This window comes from Lemur catta, chromosome 21 (assembly GCF_020740605.2).
Source record: "Lemur catta isolate mLemCat1 chromosome 21, mLemCat1.pri, whole genome shotgun sequence".
In the NCBI taxonomy this organism is placed as follows: Eukaryota; Metazoa; Chordata; class Mammalia; order Primates; family Lemuridae; genus Lemur; species Lemur catta.
In genome coordinates, this window is record NC_059148.1 from 20021949 (window position 1) to 20040069 (window position 18121).

At 48.3% G+C, this 18121-nt stretch overlaps 1 protein-coding gene and 1 long non-coding RNA gene across 2 annotated transcripts in view; both read left to right on the forward strand.

Annotated features, from left to right (window-relative positions):
• CIT (citron rho-interacting serine/threonine kinase) overlaps positions 1-13043 on the forward strand; it is a 159415-nt gene extending 146372 nt beyond the window's left edge. The window contains exons 42-48 of the mRNA XM_045534695.1: positions 105-213; positions 312-440; positions 1101-1181; positions 3128-3206; positions 3321-3500; positions 9368-9671; positions 10597-13043. Coding sequence (XP_045390651.1) covers positions 105-213; positions 312-440; positions 1101-1181; positions 3128-3206; positions 3321-3500; positions 9368-9671; positions 10597-10620 — 906 coding nt within the window. The 3' untranslated portion in view covers positions 10621-13043. The remainder of the gene's footprint in view (positions 1-104; positions 214-311; positions 441-1100; positions 1182-3127; positions 3207-3320; positions 3501-9367; positions 9672-10596) is intronic.
• A 791-nt stretch (positions 13044-13834) lies between these two features.
• On the forward strand, positions 13835-18069 carry LOC123625947. The gene is made up of 3 exons (XR_006730691.1): positions 13835-13998; positions 15397-15506; positions 17734-18069. It is a non-coding gene; the product is annotated as an uncharacterized LOC123625947 (long non-coding RNA).
• Positions 18070-18121: the final 52 nt, after the last annotated feature.

Consider the following 18121-nt stretch of genomic DNA (forward strand, 5'->3'; position numbering starts at 1 on the left):
TGGCAGTCGCCTGCAAGGTGTGGCTAGAGGCTTCAGGCAGAAACAGAACAGCAGTGGCCGCATGGCTGTCCGGTGTCACCTCTCATATTCTTCTCTTGTCTCAGGAGATAGAGACCTCAGAGCCCTGCAGCTGTATCCACTTCACCAATTACAGTATCCTCATTGGAACCAATAAATTCTACGAAATCGACATGAAGCAGTACACACTTGAGGGTAGGGCCCGGGTCCCCTTCCCCGCCCCGCGCACGGCCCAGACCTTGCCGAGCATCGGGCGTCATTGCTGAGGCCCCGCTTCTCGCCTGCCTTTACAGAGTTCCTGGATAAGAACGACCACTCCTTGGCGCCTGCCGTGTTTGCCTCCTCTTCCAACAGCTTCCCCGTCTCGATCGTGCAGGTGAACGGCGCGGGGCAGCGGGAGGAGTACCTGCTGTGCTTCCACGGTGAGTCGCGCCTGCCGCCCTGCTCTGTTGGGCGTGTGTGCGCGCCGGGAGCCCAGATCAGCGCCGGGACGGGTGGGGGGATGGTCAGTGGGGCTCTGGGCCGGGGTGGGTCCTGCTGGACGTGCAAAGAATGTTCTCCCAGGACCTCCAGGGACCCCGGGGCGTTCTCCTCCCCTCCACTGGATGCTAGTGCAGTCTGACTTGATCACATTCTCTCCAAAGAGCAGGCAGTTTTTTCCCTTCTGTCTCTCTCTTCCTCACTTCCTTTCTCTGGCCTTATTTCCTTGTTTTGCTCTTTCCTTTTTTTTTAACCTCTGGATCTTTCCATCTCTCCCTCCCTGTAGGTCGGTCTCTGCGCCTCTCCCCGTCTCTGTCTTTTCCTGCTTCCCTCTCCCCCTTGTTCCTTATTCCCTTTCTCCCTCTTCCTCCCTTTCACTCGAGTCCCTCTTTCTTTAAGAAAATATAATAAAAGATTTTCTCAGTTAAAAAATTTTCCACTTTTAACATCACTGAGAGGTGGTCAGCAGAGATCCTGCATTTCTGACCACCCAGTTCAACCTGCCAGTCGTCCCCTGGGCTCTGTCCCTCCCTCCTCCATCTGTCACCAGCACACCCTGCCCGTGGCTGTGCTAATGCCCATGTGCTCTTGACACCTTGTAGAATTTGGAGTGTTCGTGGATTCCTATGGAAGACGAAGCCGCACGGACGATCTCAAGTGGAGTCGCTTACCTCTGGCCTTTGGTATGTGAGGCGTAGGGTGGGGGCTGCTGGTATCCTGGGAAGGAATTGCAAGTAGAATTTTTTTTTTTTTTTTTGGCTTAAACACCGTGTTCATGAGTTCCATTAGACACCAAGTACTATGTGTAACAGTCACTCGAATAAATGCTCACGATAAAGATTGTGAGGCTTGATGAAGAACTGGCTAAGCCCCATCCACCAGGCCATAGTCCCAGCCTTGTGAAATATTTGCTAGGTCTCATGATGGGAAGGAGACCGTCCCCTGCGGATTTATTTCAGCCATTTGCAGAGGTGCCTAGTATCCCATGGCATAGCTGATCATCTGTGAATTTAACCAGTTCTAACTAGGCAGAGCTGTAAGGTCATGCCCATTTTTTTTGTAAGTGTAAACAAAGCTGTAGTGAACATCCTTCCTTGTATTAATCTTTGTACATGTGTCAAATAATATCATAAATTCCTAAAAGCAGAGCTGCTGGTCAAAGAGTAAACACATCCATACGTAGATATGTACACAGATATCTACGTGAATGTTCTGAAATGCCATCACGGCTGAAATACCCTTCAAGGCTTTATTGCTGTGTAAAAACCCATTCCGAAACTTAATGACTCGAAACAACAGCTTATCTTTGCCCCTGATTCTGTGGCTTGACTGGACAGTTTGCTTCATGTGTCAGCAGGGGCCATGGGGCAACTAGAAAGTCCTCACAAACATGGCAGGCAATGGGTGCTGGCCATCAGCTAGGCACTCCGCTGGGGCTAGTGGCTGGAGACCTTGATTGCTCTCCACGTGGGCTTCTTCCAAGAATCTGGAAGTGGAAGCTGGCAGGCCTGGGCACTTCTACCACATTCCACTGCTTAGAGCAGGCCACGGGGTCAGCCCAGGTTCAAGGCAAGGAGAGTGCATGAGGGCTTGAGTACCCGGAAGCACGGCTAATAGTCTAATACCAAAGTAGGCCAGGTACGGTGGCTCACACCTGTGATCCCAGCACTTTGGGAGGCTGAAGTGAGAAGATTGCTTGAGGCCAGGAGTTTAAGACCAGCCTGGGCAACATAACAAGACCCCATGTCTATAAACAAATTAAAAAGTTAGCCAGGTGTGGTGGTGTGCACCTGTAGTCCCAGCTACTTGGGAGGCTGAGGCAGGAGGATCGCTTGAGCTCAGGAGTTTGAGGCTGCGGTGAGCTACGATGATGCCACTGCATTCCAGCTTGGGCGACAGAGAGAGAGAGACTCTGTCTCTGAAATAATAATACCACCACAAATAATAATAGTGATAATCACCTTTTCCCTTTTAGGCAGAAAACATTTCCAGTTGTACCCTTTCTAGTTTCAGTGACGCTATGATACAGAGATAGAGTATTAAGAGACCAGAAATATCTAATTACCTATGAATGCAGTCTTTTTTTCTTTTAATTTTTTGAAGATGTTTACAATCAAACAGTTTAAAAAGGTGTATAATGATGTTCCCCATCTCCCAAATTCTCCATCCTGTTCCTCCAAAGGAAAAAGCTTTTATGAGTTTCTTATCCTTCTAGTGCTTTATGCAAATGCAAGCACATAAAAATATATATTTTCCCACCTTTTTTTTTTTAATTAGTAAGGTAGCACACTTTACATGTTATTCTGAATCTTGCTTTAGGCACTGAGCAGGGTACCTTGGGTATTTTTTTTTTTTTTATATCTTTGGCCTCTTTGTGCATTTTTACAGCTGTGTAGAGTTCCATAGATGTTTATTTAACTGATCCCCTGTAATGTACACTCGAGCTGTTTCCCACCTGCTGCTATAACAACATGGCAGTGAATAGACTCAGACATGCGTGATGATGCATGGGTATGGATTTGCAGGATAAAGTCCTTTGCTGGGTCAAAGCATGCATTGCAGCCAGATTTTGATTTTCCCTCTTTTAACCCTCTGTCTCCCATGCTCTTCCTCTATGGTGGCCCCACAGCCTACAGAGAACCCTATCTGTTTGTGACCCACTTCAACTCACTGGAAGTAATTGAGATCCAGGCCCGCTCGGCACTGGGGTAAGCACTGCCCTCCCTGCCGTGAAACCTCAGCTGCTGAGGCAGGGTGTTGGGGCGGGTGCGGGTTTCCTCCTAACCCGCACTAATTGGAAACTCGCATCTGGGTCTCTGCAGGACCCCTGCCCGAGCGTACTTGGAAATCCCGAATCCACGCTACCTGGGCCCTGCGATTTCCTCGGGAGCAATTTACCTGGCGTCCTCGTACCAGGATAAATTAAGGGTCATCTGCTGCAAAGGAAACCTCGTGAAGGAGTCCGGCACCGACCACCACCGGGTCCCTTCCACCTCCCGCAGGTAACCAACCTCTCCTCTTCCTCATCGCTGGAGGCGGTGTGCTCTTCTGCAAGGCAGAAGGAAATCTGGCTAAACTGGTTGAAGTTTTCCTGTCTTCACTTTGTCCTCAAGCTCCAACTACCTGTTTCTTCCGAGACCTGCAGCACTGAAATGGCACAGTCTTTTATGAGCATCAGGAGAATCATAAAATATCCCCTTAGACAGGTCAGAAGGGAGCGTCCTGATCTTTCTCTCGTGGCTATTTTCAGTGGCTCTGTGAGGGATGGAGCACAAAGTTTGCATTCACTGCTTCGGCAGATACTGTGCCGTGTTCGTTGTTGGGCTTGCGAGGGGAGAGATGATAGTGAATGAACCAGACACAGCCCCTCTCTGATCATGCTCAAAGCCCCGAGGGAGAGACAGCAGTGGATTACGGCACAGAAGGGCCAGGCTGTGATGGGGTGGCGTGAAGCACCCTGGGAGCTCAGAGGAGGGCCCCCAGCCTGGCCGTGGGGGCCAGGAAGGATTTCCCCTCAGAAATGAGGCTGGGGGGAGTGCTCAGGCAGGAGGGAAAGGCAAGCTATGCCTGGAGGTCCAGAGGTGTGATGCCATGAGAGCGGGCCTGGGATTTCCAGCCTGCCTGGTGGCTTCGGTGGAATTGGAAACCTCCTGAACATGACTGCACTAATATTCTTTTTAAATTTTATTTTTAATATTTTACTTATTTTCAAATCAGTAATCTAATCATAGGGCACACAATTCAAAGGACACAAGAAGGTGCCCAGTAGAAACTCTGTCTTCCAGCTCTCTCATGCTTCCCAAATCTCTTCATCCTCTGGCTACCCAGGTCCCCACGGGAAGAAACTAATTTTTAAAGTTTTTGTGTTTGGATTTAGCGATCCTTTACGGATATACAGTCAGCCCTCAGTATCCGTGGGTTCTGCACCGTAAATTCAACAGACCACAGATTGAAAATATTTGAAAAAGAAAATTGTTCTGCACATGTACAGATTTTTTAAATTGTCAACTATTTATAGAGCATTTGAATTGTATCAGGTATTATAAATAATCTAGAGATGATTTAAAGTGTAAGGGAGGATGTATGTGGGTTAAATGCAAACACTGCGCCATTTCATGTCAGGCACTTGAACTTCCACATATTCTGGTATCGCAGGAGGTCCTGGAACCAGTCCCCCACGGACACCAAGGGACGACTGTAGATGTGTGTGCACACGTGTGTGTGTGTGTGTGTGTGTGTGTGTGTGTGTCTCCATGCACTCTTCCCCCCTTTCCTAAAACACTTCTTTGAGATAATTCATATACCATAAAATTCACCCTTTAAAATGTATAATTAGGGGTTTGCTCTATATCCACAGATTTGTGCAACCATCACCACAATCTAATTCTAGAACATTTCTATCACCCCCCCCCCCAAAAAAAAACTCTGATTTTCCCCGACTGGTATCACTGCTTCAAGCACTTGCTGTGTTGGATTGCCACTGATTGTGCTGCCTGGGCATCGGACTTTTCTTACTGAGCAAGTCTTGTGTCAGGTCAAGTAAAGACAAGCCCTGAAAAAATGGGTCTTTTCCAGGGAGTAGCCAGGCGGGTCAGATAGCGACAATTTTCTGGGAAACTTCAGTCCTGATCTCCGCTCTCCAGTGGCCGTGAGATCGCTGGTGGTCACGAGGCTGCTGACTGCGACTCTGCCACGGACCTGGGAGAGGGCTGTCGGGAGAGGAGGGGTTAATATTTCACAAACTTGCTGTTCTTACTGAGTTTCCACTGGTTTTTTTTTTTTGGCACAAACACTCTTCGAATTGTTGCAGGCCTTTTTTGCAACATGCTTGGTCAGTGTGGCTTTTGAGCCCAGGAGCTTGCTGGAAAGCCAGAGGGGCCGGGTAACCAGGTCCTCCTAATGCTTTGGGTTTGACCCTGACTCAGGAGCGACTACTCAGAGGGCTAGGGTTAATTTCCAAAGTTCTGAAAAGTTGATTTTGACAATTTTTGCCAGTGTTGTTTTTGCTTTTATGGAAGAACAGGTTTTTGGAGGTCCTTACTCCAACATTCCAGAAGAGTTCTTCTCCTTTTTAATCCAGGTGACAACAGGCTGGCCATCCTCTTCTGTTCCCTAGTGTATCTTGGCGACTGCTCCATGTTAGTGTAAGAAGTGTTTCTTCATTCATTTGTATTCAAATGCCTGCATAGCGTTCCTGCCCATGGCTGTGCCTTAATTTACTTAACTGCTCCTTTACCAATGGATGTCTGGGTTGTTTCCAGTCTGTTGCTTTAGTAAATGACTTTGTATGTGTGTCATTTTTGCATGCCGAGGAATCTGTCTGTAGGATACATTCCTAGAAAAGGAATCGATTGGCGACAGCAGACGTGCATTTGTAATCTTGATAGATGTTGCTGAGTTTTCCTCCTTGGAGGCCGCTTCCATTTGTAAACCTGGCCCCGTCTTGTCACGGAGGGCTGGGAGCCAGATCCGGCTCCGTGTGTAGGAAGTTTGAAACCTTCATCTGCAAAGAAAGTCTGAGATTATTTAACCTGGGGCAATAATTCACCGACCCTAGGATTTTAATTTTTGGGATGGGATTACCAGCCATACCTGTCTATCCTGTAAATTGTTAAGTACCCCCTGCCACGTGCCAGACGCGAGCTCTGGGGTTGGGGATATAGAGATGAAGAAAACTCTGTTTGCTTATTTTCAAGGGGCTTCACAGTTTGGCGGAGGAACCACATTTAATATCACAAAATACTTACATCTTGGAAAAGACAGTCATCAGTTTGATATTCTGGCACTGTGTCCTAATGAATAGTCTTTCTTTCATTGATGTATAGGAGTTAATTCATCTGAAATGTTTGGTTAGTATGGTTTTAATCCCAGGAATTTGCTAAAAAACCAGAAGTGCCAATAATTAAGCGCTCCAGACTTTTTTGGTTTGACCCTGTCTCCAGAGTGATTGCTCAGTGGGCCACAGGCCTCCCCCGGAAAGAGCTGACCTTCTTTAAGTAATTTCCAAGTCGTGCCAGAAACAAACTGAAGTAATTAGATTGTTTTTCTCCTCCCCATTGCCTAGTTAGATGGCCAGGCACTCTGCTTTTAGACTGTGTGATCTCTCGGTAAGGACTGGCTATCGTGTGGTCAAAAATGATTCTGATGCCCGTGAACAAGGGGCAGAAATAATGCGTTAGCTTTCCTGCTGTTGCCAAGCACGCCTGGAAGGTCAGCAGTTAGTGTTTAGTTATCTCTGGACTTCTAGAACTGTCTTCTTGTTGCTGGCTGCTTTGGGCAGGTCACATGCAGAAGGCGGCTTGGCTGTGCACTGCAGGCCTCGTTGCCTGGTCTGTTTAGCAGAGCAGGAAATGGAACCCTTTGCACAAAACATGAAACTGATGTGGTATTAATAGATCATTGGTCATTAATGGATAAGGAGGTGGAAGACGGCCCGCTTGACTTAGGGTGATGGCTGTGTCCTTTCCTGCCATTAATCTGACGTCCTGAGTGGCCTTCCCTGAGCCATCCCTCTTGCCTGGTGCAGCGAGCACCCTCTCATTTGCTTTATCATGGGCCCCTGTGGACACATTTTATCATTTCTCGTCCACTACAAATAGGCTTAATGTAGTTTTCTACTTGGAATTTATTTTTTTATTTGTCTTCCGTATCTCAAAGCCATTTGGCTAGAGAGGAATATAAACCTTGATTTCAAGGTGTTCTTTCAAGTGTGAGTTATCTCAGATGTTGCTGCTACACAGACAACACACAGGGCTCCTGGCCTTTGGAGCATTTGCTGCCTGAATGTCCGCAGGTAGCACCGCACGGGGAAGCAAGTGAATGACATCAAACCATTCCCCGTGCACTGACCACTGATAAAATTACCTCCGCTCACCAGCATCTCTGTTCTGCTGCAGAGCAGGAATTGGCAAACTTTTTCTGTAAAGGTCTGGAGGGTAAATACTTTTGGCTTTGCAGGCTGTATGGTCTCTGTCTCGTCTACTCAACCTTGTTGTAGGGTGGAAGCAGCCAGAGACAGTGCCTAACCAGATGGGCATGGCTGTGTTCCAATAAAACTTTATTTACAAAAACAGGCATCTTCTGGATTTGGCCCTCAAGCCTGTTCTAGAGTCTCTCCTTGCTCAGTGGGTTTCTGTCTTTGCTGCTGTCTCATCTCAATTATGAACATTGACAGGGGAAGTTCTGGTAAGAGTTAGACCAGTAATTGAAGGAACAAAACCTAATAAGTTGATGAAACAATAATCTCTTCCAAAGAGAAGGATTTAAATATCAAGGATTAAGATAGGACTTTGGGAAAACCACTGCTGCTCTCAATTTTTTATTTTTTATTTTAATTTTTTAGAGGCAGGGTCTTGCTATGTTGTCCCGGCTGTCTTGAACTCCTTGTCTCAAGTGATCCTCTAGTCTCAACTTCCCAAGTAGCTGGGACTACAGGCGTGCACTACCATGCCCGACTCCCTCAAATATTTTTGAAGAACCTTCTTTAGGATCTTACTGCAAAAGTCCAACATTGATTCAAAGGATATGATAGCATGTCAGCTACAATTTTATTGAGAAAATTAGAGCAAAATAAATCATGATGTGATTCATACTTAGATCATTCTAAGAATCAGCATGCAATTGCATTATAATTTAGATTTTAAAAATATCTAGGACAAAATAAATTATTTTCCTGATTTCAAGTTTTATTTTCCAAGATAAAGCCCCAATCAATCAAAATACGTCTTCAATGAGCATTCACTATAAAATCTCATCCCCATTTTAAGTAGGTTGCCTTTTCCCAGCACCAATTACGCTGAGATATCAAGGACCCCAGTACTTTTTGCACTGACCGGGGGTGAGAAGGCATTGACTGAGGAGGCCGCATTTCAGTTCTGTTTCTGGATCGTGTGTCCTCACAGAGGTGGTCAGGGCCGCGGGTTTGCTGCTGTCTTCATCTGAAATATCCAGGCCAGGGCTGGGTGGAGGGTTGGGTTGGTCATGCAGAGAGGCCCCGTGTTTTCAAGTGTCTGGTTATTAACCATCAACTTTTGGGGCCTGGGACGTTTTTCGAGCCGGCTACCCTGCTTTTGTGTGCCCTGCTCGGTTAACTAATGGCCTGATCCTCGCACCTCTCCGTCATCTTATTGCCACGACTGTGAACTGTCAACTTTATGAGCAGCTGTATCTGCATCAGGTGCCCCAAGGACTCTTAGAAAGCCACCTGGAGGGAGAAGTGACCAAACACCAGGCTCAGGAGGGCGACAGACAAGGCAGCTGACAGTGACCCACATAGGACTCCTCAAAACCGCTCCCTTGCGCCGAGGGCCATCGTGGGTCCCTGCCTTCTGGGTCTCAGCAGGCTTAACTCCCAGGTGAAGACATCCCTCTTGGCTCTGGAAGATACTAGGTCCGTAGGATGTAGCACAGGGATCATGACATCTGACTGATCTCTTTTGGAATCCCAGGTCTACCGCTCACTGGCTCCGGCGAGTCACCCGACTTCTTTCTCTCTCCGTTTTCTTGCCTGCACAGTGAGCGTCATGCTTCGTAGCTCAGAGAGCTGTTGTGACGATTTAACAAGGCAATGTGACAATGCAGGCAAAGAGCTTATTAGCACAGGGCCCCGCACACACTAGGTGCTCCGTGTGTCAAAGCTGCACTGAGACCAGGAAGCTTGGTTTTCTTTCGTTGTCATCTTTGCTCTCTTCCTTGTCCTCACTACCAAAATCAAACAGACAGAAAGTCTGAGGGGCTCCAGGTCTAGTCTTTTTCTAATCATCAGTGGTGAGCTGGGGCATGGGGGTTGTTCAGAGAAGACGGAGAATGCTCCCGCCAGCCCCCCAGGGTGGTGGCTCTGCAGCTCCTGACCTCCCTCTCTTGTCACCAGCAGCCCCAACAAGCGAGGCCCGCCCACGTACAACGAGCACATCACCAAGCGCGTGGCCTCCAGCCCGGCGCCACCCGAAGGCCCCAGCCACCCCCGAGAGCCAAGCACACCCCACCGCTACCGCGAGGGGCGGACGGAGCTGCGCAGGGACAAGTCTCCCGGCCGCCCCCTGGAGCGGGAGAAGTCCCCGGGCCGCATGCTCAGCACGCGGAGGGAGCGGTCCCCCGGGAGGCTGTTTGAAGACAGCAGCAGGGGCCGGCTGCCTGCGGGAGCCGTGAGGACCCCGCTGTCCCAGGTTAACAAGGTGAGGCAACATTCTGAGGCCCGCACGTATGTCACAGAGGCCAGGAATGGCTCGGGGGGCTGAGGCTTCTCGGGGAACCCCACTCCTGTCATTCAGGCCTCCTGAGACTTGCAGGTTTAGGAAGAAAATGAACTTGAAGAAGACGCTTCCTAAGCAAATGGATAACCTGTGTGTGATTAAAAAGGAGAATGTGTGTGTTTGTATCTCAAAATGTAACAGCTACCGAAGAGTATTGTGTTGTTTTAAACACAAACAATAGCACACTATACAGAATGTTCTGTGCTTTACTTTTTTTAAACACACACACACATAAGTTTCTTTCTGGAAGGCTACACAGAAACTGGTGACAACACTTGCCTTCCAGAAGAACGTTGAACTTTTTCAAATTTTTAAATCGTGTGTGTGTGTTATCTGTATGATATGGTATTTTGAGGTTGGTGACGGAGGGGACGCACGGGCCCGCTGCAGACCCGGGGCTTCCGTGAGCAGGGCGGGGCCCAGGGCCGTCCCAGCGGGCTCGCCGTTTCCCGGAGCCCACTCTGCACAGAGCCACCGTTCTGTCACTGGGAGCTGGTTTTCTGGACGGCTTTCTCCTTCTCACGCCACCTGCAGTTCACTGTCAGCACCTTTGCTAGTAAAGCAAGGAGGAAAAGCCATCCCAATGTTTTTTCTTACCCCTTTTGATTTACCAGTAAAACCATATGTGCATGTGCGCATGTACACACATGGCTTTGGGGATTTTCAGTGACTTTCCCTCCCCGGCTGACCCCAGCTCTGCGAGTTGGTGCTGCCCTGCAGAGCATCTCTGTTAGCGCCTGCACGGCCAGACCAGGTGCTGCAAATTCCTGTTTGCATTGTGCAAAGTGAGCGCAGCAATTTCTGGGCTCTGATGGGTAAAACCTTCCTCTCCTTATTTTGTTCCTAGGTCTGGGACCAGTCTTCAGTATAAAAGTCAGCCAGGAAAACCGACCCTTCCTCTGAATCTGCAGGAAAACACCAAACACACTATGGAACTGCGCCCATCTGCTCAGCCACCCTCTGGCACAGCTGGGCCCCGACGCACCTCGGCATGGGCACCCCTGTCTCCAGGAGGTGCAGGTGGCTGAGGCTCCTGGGAGCCGTCAGCGCTCGGTGCCTCCCGCGGGCACCTTCCTGCCGTCATCTCTTCGCACTTTGTTACTCTTTCAAAGCATTCACGAACTTTTGTACCTAGCTCGAGCCTGTACCAGTTCATCCAAGGAAACCAACCGGGACGCTGACTACAACGTGGTTAGGATCCTAATTAGCCACTTCAAGATCCTAGGATTGGTTGGTTTTTCTTTCTTTTCTTTTCTTTTTTTTTTTTTTTAAAGACCACAGAATTCTTAATAGATTTGAATAGCAATGTATTTCCTGTTGTAGTCATTTTTAGCTAGGTCACACCATCAGGTCTTTGCTACTGAAACGTAGTGTAGAAGCGTCCCCACCAGTTGGCGAACGTCCCCCGCGCTTACGTAGGTTCACTCTTGTCCCTGTCCATTGCCCATAGGTGGCCCTGGTCTACCCAGGGCGATGTCGTAGCCTAATGTTTACCGTTCTCATTGCCTTTTCTGGCCTTGACGCCTTCCCCTCCCACCAGCTGAGAATGTACGGAGGTCGTCGGGCCTCAGCTCGGAGGCAGTGACTTGGGGCCAAGGGACCTCGCGAAGCTTCCCTCCCCGCCCCTCAGCGTCATCCCCAGCCTGCTGTACCCGCCTTCCATGTCGCTTTGGCCGGGAAAGCATGCAATAGACTCGCTCTGAGCCCAGCATTAATGGGTCTCGGGGCCAGGGAGGGGACTGGGGGCGCCCACCTCCTCGTCTGTGACGGCACGGTGTCCCCACTCTGGGGCCGGGAGGAGGCCCGTCCAGGAGTTCTGCATGGCGGTTCACTGCATGTGCTCCCCACCTGGCTGACCCCCCGGGTTCCTCTGCCGACGTACCGATCCCATCCCATCCATCCCACCGAATCGAGACCCCCTGACGACTTGCCAACTCACTGGCCACCACAAGCTGCAGTCTGTAGCACTGAACAAACAAAAAACACAACGCGCAAGCCTTACGACCAGAGAAGGATTTCAGCAAACCACCACCTCCCACTCAGTATCTCCGCCGGCCTTCACGCTTCCCTGCTGACTCCCTGGTGGACGACTCTGTATTCACACAAAATCCAGCACGGTTCTACCCCACAAAACTGTGACTTCCCAAAGGAGCCTTTCCCTAGGGCCAGACCTAAGACCAGGAAGTTTGAGAAAGAAGCCGCAGCTCAACTTTTCCAACTCTGCCCAGGTAGGGGCGTCCTCCTTAGGTGCAGTGCGGCTCCCACTGTCTCTCTCCCCTTTATTAGAGTACGAAATTCCTGGCAACTGGTATAGAACCAACCTAGAGGCTTTGCAGTTGGCAAGCTAACTAGCGGCCTTATTTCTGCCTTTAATCTCCCACGAGGCATCTCTTGCTTTGGATTCTCCACGACCCTCAGGCAAGCGTCAGTAGCCAAGGCTCATCCCAGGTAGGCTGCACGGTAGACCCGTTTCCACCGCAGCAGGTGAACGTGACCGTGTTTTCTTCAACCACGTGTCCACAGTTCCGATCCCTTCCCCGACTGCAACCCGGCCCAAATCCCGGCTCCTTCCTGCTCGTCTCTTAACCTAAGTGCTTTCTTGTCGGAAACGCCTACAAACCTCCATGTTGTCCCACCTTGGCTAATGTCCTGCTGTCATGTTCTATGTGTTGCTTGGAGTCTTTGGGGTTATACTCCCTCTCCTCCCACGCCCAGGGCAGATCTGACTGAATGTTTGCTGAAGATTTTGTCTCTTGGTCCACAAGTATTTGAAAAGGTCACTGGAAACTGGTCTTTCAGTCTTGGCATTTCATTTAGGATCTCCATGAGAAATGGGCCTCTCGAGCCCCGAAAGTATATATTGTGTGTCTCATTTGTGAAATGCTTCCTGCTATATAGAACTAGCTCAAAAGACTGTACATATTTACAAGAAACTTTATATTCGTAAAAAAAAAAAAAGGAAATTGAATTGGTTTCTACTTTTTTATTGTAAAAGGTGCATTTTTCAACACTTACTTTTGGTTTCAATGGTGGTAGTTGTGGACAGCCATCTTCCCTGGAGGGTGGGGAGCTCCGTCTGGCCACCAAGATGCCAGCAGGAAACACCGTAACACGAAATTGCAGTCAAAAGCTTATTAGCATAAATAAAGATTCTAGGTCTCCAAAAGTACAGGCTTTTTCTTCATTACCTTTTTTTATTCAGAATGAGGAAGAGAAATACACCACGTCAAGATCCACCTTGAGAGGAATGAACTTTGTTGTTGAACAAATAGTGAAATAAAGCAATGATCTAAAACACGTTTGCTTTAGTGCAATGACCTATTCTTTTCTGGAGAGACCATAAAAAACCTTAATGCCAGTGTGGTGTCAGTGTGGGCTTCTTGTCATGGATGGGACCTTCTTTACATGTTGGGGAGGCTTTTTCTCTGTGGTGGGGTGCGGGGAGCCACATGGTGGTAAGAACGTGCTATCCTGGAATCAAGAGATGGGTGACATTCTCTGCCAAAAGTGTGACATTGTAGAAGTTTGGTCAGTACTTCCAATGAACCGTGAATGGGCTATTAAGGTCATTTTATAGGACTGCAGAGTGGGATAGCTTCTTAAGCAGTCAAATAGGCCATTTTGTAAAGGATTACTAAAGGATGGATCACCCAGTTCTATAAAGCAGCTAACCAGGAAAACAGGTCAACTTAAGATTTCTTTCATCTATATTAAGGCCACTCAGAATTGAATAATGTAGATTTCTTTGGAGAGAAGAATTCAGATCAAGGTAATTAAAAATGTAAACACTTCTATTTTTAACAAGATGATTTTTCTTAGTCTGCACGGTAAGTTTTCTCCATCAAGTTTCAGTTCATCGGTATAAGCTTGTTTGATCCAGACAGATGTTGCTTTTGGCAAATGGTTGATTCTTTTTCGTGGTTCCTACTGCTTTGAGTCTCGAATTTTGATTTTCTAATGAAGTCATCTGACCGTGGTCAAAATTTGTCTTGCAGGGTTGTATCTGACATTGCTTGTGATGGGAACCAGAGACGCAATTCTGTTCCTCTTTTCTGTTTCACTGTTGGGCGTAAAACTCTGCCCCAAGGTCATCATTGTAAGAATGAAAAGAATTCAGAAGATGAGGAATTGAAATGTTGGAACCTCTATTTCCTCATAGCGGTAGAAAAATCTCCGTTAAATACCAACCAACTGTCCCATCTCAGTTTGTCATCCTGAGGGTTCTGGGCAGCCACAGAGTACTTTAAAAGTTAAGTAAACATAGTTTGATCCCAAAAGGAATGCTCTGAGAAATGGTCTTTGGACCCTAAGGAACAACCTCTGGGAAACAACAAATCACTAAACCACACCATAAAATGAGGCCCAACCCTCTGTGCTGCCACTCCTGTGTCTTAAGCACAAAGTTAGACATACAACTGAATTTTCACTAAGATGTTGACTGCGTAGCGTATTTCATAACTGTTAAACTTGAGGATTTGGAGGGTTAGGTCAAAAAGATGATTTGCTTGGTAGTAGCACTGTCTTCAGAATTGGCCCTCCTGAATGTTACCTGCTTTAGAAAACATTCCTGCAGATGTGAGTGTAAAGCATAGACTTAACGAAGCGTAGGCCTGCGGGAGTGAGGCCAGCTAAGCTTCCACTCTCATCCCCGGTTAGACTGGCTTGTTCCAGTGGTTCTAAGCCGTGGGGAGATTGTACTTCCTTCCTCCCAGAGGGCATTTGGTGATGTCTGGAGACATTTCTGGGTGTCACAGCTTGGGGGTATCCAATGGGTAGAGGGCAGGGATGCTGCTAACCATGCCACAGTGCACAGGACGGTCCCCACTCACCACAGAGAATTATCCAAAGTGCCAACAGTGTCGAGGTGGACAAAGCTTGGTCTCCTTGGTCTGTTGTAGTTCCAGTCAGATTTCTTTCCTGGCAGTTTCAATACTGCTAATGATGTCTGAAGCACGGGGATTGTGGCTCCAGGCATACAGTGTTTACATGAGAAAAATGTTTTATCATTTGCCTCATCAGGTGTTGAAGCTGTATTTTCCTGAAGTGGGGAAAGATGGAGGTGGTGGAAATCAGTCCAGTGTTGACCATGGTGTTTCCCCTTGAGTCTATCAATGATTAATGAAATCCATTTGCCCTGCAGGGGTTGTTAGACGTAGATGATAGAACTTTGAAAATGACTTTACTACTGTATGTAACTCTGGTGGTGGTTCAGAGAGCCACAAAAAGGGAAAAATAAAATTGAGCCAGGGTGTACACATGTGGAGCTGTCTCCTGTGTTCTGGAGGGTCATTGACTTTTCCAGAAGGGATGGGTGAATTCAATTTAGGGGGAGGAAGAAAGTAGCAGGAGGGGCTGGCATCCTCATCTGGGCAAAGGCCCTGAAGTTGTATAAAAGACAAAAAAAGACAGCATAGTTTTGGGGGCCAACCCTGTGGGCAGAGCCTTGTGGTTCATCCTAGAGATAGTGGCTGGGCCCAGAAATTGGGCCCCGGCTGCTGTTCCAGCTTTTAGGATCCTCCCCGAAAGTCTGACACCAGGGATGCTGACTCTCAGGAAGACCCTGTGGATGTCTACAATTGGTTGGGATGACTTGGGTTTTGGAAGAAACGTGCACGTTTCCATAACTTCCTTGTTTTCTCCTATATAGAAGACAACCACAGTTGGCATTCCAGGGCAAAAGGCTCTAGATTCTGTTTCTCCACTGATTGGCTGGTCAAGAGAGGTGCTGGGGGATCCCTCAGAAGCTGGATGGATTGGGTGAGTGGTCTGTAGACTTGAGTCTTCATCAATTCATTAAAAACTTTTGTAAACATAGGTGGACGTCTTAGTCCATTTAGTGCTGCTACAACAAAATACCTGAGACTGGGTAATTTATGAAGAACAGAAATTAATTTTCTACCAGTTCTAGGGGGTAGGAAGTCCAAGATCAAGGTATGGGCAGGTTCGGTTGTCTGGTGAGGACTGCTCTCTGCTTCCCCTGTGGTGCCTCTGTCCTCGTGTGGGAAAGTGCCAGGGTGAGCTAGCTGAATGCTACCTGAGGCCACTTTTGTAAGGACCTTGATTTTATTCATGAGGGGAGGAGGCTTCATGACCCAATCACCCCTTAAAGGCCTTACCTCTTAATACTATCACATTGGCAACACATGAATTTTGAAGTGGACACGTTCAAACAATAGCAGAGGAGAATCAGACACGGGGAGAAGTTAGTAGGCACTCAGAGGTGAAACTGTGCTCACGGAGAAGGAATTGAATTAAACAAAATGAAATTGTGTTCTTTCCTAAAATGGTTTGGTCTCTGGCCTCAGCCATGGATGGCATCACTTTGACATTCCAGGTTTTCGATCTTGGCCTTTGTGGAGTCCTGGAGGTTTCCTAATAGCTGGTTGAGGGGCAAGCACTTCCTCCTTGTCTGGCCCCTTGACTTCCTGTGTTTGTGGCCCTGTCCCAGTCATGTTGTCAAGGCCTTGCGGATCCCAAGGTGAAATGAAAGGATCACTGAGTGCTAGTCCGACGCCTCTAGAAATCAGGCTAAGAGAGGCCGTGTGACTTGCTCGAGGTCACACAGCTAGTCAGCAGCTGAACTGGATCGACCTCCCTGACTCTGCCCAGTGTCCACTCTCTAAGGAGGGGACAGCGGGGGAATGGCCACTCAGGTGGCCACATCAGGCTTGTGACCTGTCCGGGGGGAGCTATCGACTCCCCTCAGATTTGCAGCATGAGAAGTGGAGCCCCAGGAAGGGAATAGCCTTGCCTTGGGTCCTTTCATCTTTGGTTCCAATATTTTGATTATGGTTCTATTTACCCTTTACTATGTTTTACATTTTAATTCTCAGGCCTTAATTTGGCTCTATAAATTCATCTGCACATCAATTTCCAGAGGAAGAAATGTATCTTCATTCAAAAGCAACTGAAGTTAAGCTTTAACTAACCGTGTAAGTCCTCACCCACAAAGGGACCGCTAATGGAGAAGGCATTGCCCAAGTCACAAGACACCCCAATGTGACACGTGGCTTTGCCCCTGTGATTTGGGCAAAGCAGGGTCTCCTTTTCCACCTCCATAAATTCATCTCTGTAACCTTTAGCTTCTTGGATATGAAGCCTTTCACTTGGGTCTGTGGGCAGGTTCTGGACCATAATGGACTTTGTGTTGCTTTTTAAAGAAAATGCAATCTTTTAAGTATGTGCACACACATAGGAGAATGCTGTCTCTGACACCTGTGTTCTGTTTTGTGGCTGTGCCTACTCTCCTTCGCCCCAGCGGTGACCTCACCTGGGCGTTCCCTGTGGTCCCGGGGCTTGGACTCTTGCAAGGTCATAGGTTCCTGTAAAATAGTTTCCACATTGCATTTTCAGCTCCGGTTTCCTGCACTTGTGGGTAGATCTCATTTGCACGCTGGATTTTCCAACTTCTTGCTCTTTGGACCTGCAGCCTGGGGCTCGTGCTCCCCCCAGGCCTGACTTGGAGGTGCTAATCCCTGTTGCGGGAAGGGCAGTGCTGTCCGGGCTTCCTCACGCAGGGAGCCTCCTGCTCAGGTGTCAGACGCTGTTCCTGGAGCCCAGAGCTGGGTCCTGGCCCCACCCGCGCCCTCCCACAGCCCCGGGTGGAGGGCTGAGTTCCAGCTCACCGACAGGGCAAGGGTGTTTCTGTTTTTGGTGTCTGAATGTACCTCTTAACTTCTCAGCTTGGCTATGTATTTTCAAACATTTTATCCAATTTTGGAAAGAGGATTGTTGTGTCTGTTTCTTAGTCTATTTTAATAATCCCCATAGTCCCAAAAACCTAGGGTTCCTGTATCCTTCAAGGTTTCCAAGGTAAGGCGACATTATCCACCTAGGAATGCCTTCCAGGCTACCTTCCATCTCAAGGGGACCAGGTGACACCCTGAGCTTCCCTTTTGTGTTAGATTTATTTAAATATTTCCTGATGCCTATGAAGAAAAGGCTTTTTAAAGGGACACCTGTAGTCTTCTCTTCTATCTTTTAGGAAGGACACACCGAGCTCCTTTCAGTTGACGAGAACAGCTCTGACTCCAGAAACGTCCTGGTATCTCGCAAGGCAGTGGCACGAGATCCCAGGCTCCCCTGCGCGGCGTCTTTATGAACAAAAGGACGCAATACCTGTGGCCTGGGGACACCACCAACCTGCCCAAGTCAGGAACCTTCGCTGTTACCTCCCTCGTGACTGAGCAGGTGGGAGGGGCCCCTCACCAGCCCTCCAAACTAGGCAGTGAATGGGTGGGTCACAGGAACGACCCTCAGCCCTCTGGGTGCGTGAGGTAACCCTGTCCACTGACGCAAGTGGCACAAGGATGCTACTGAACAAGCCCCTGGAAGAGTTCCAGTCTCTTCTTCAAAGGACTGAATGAAATCAA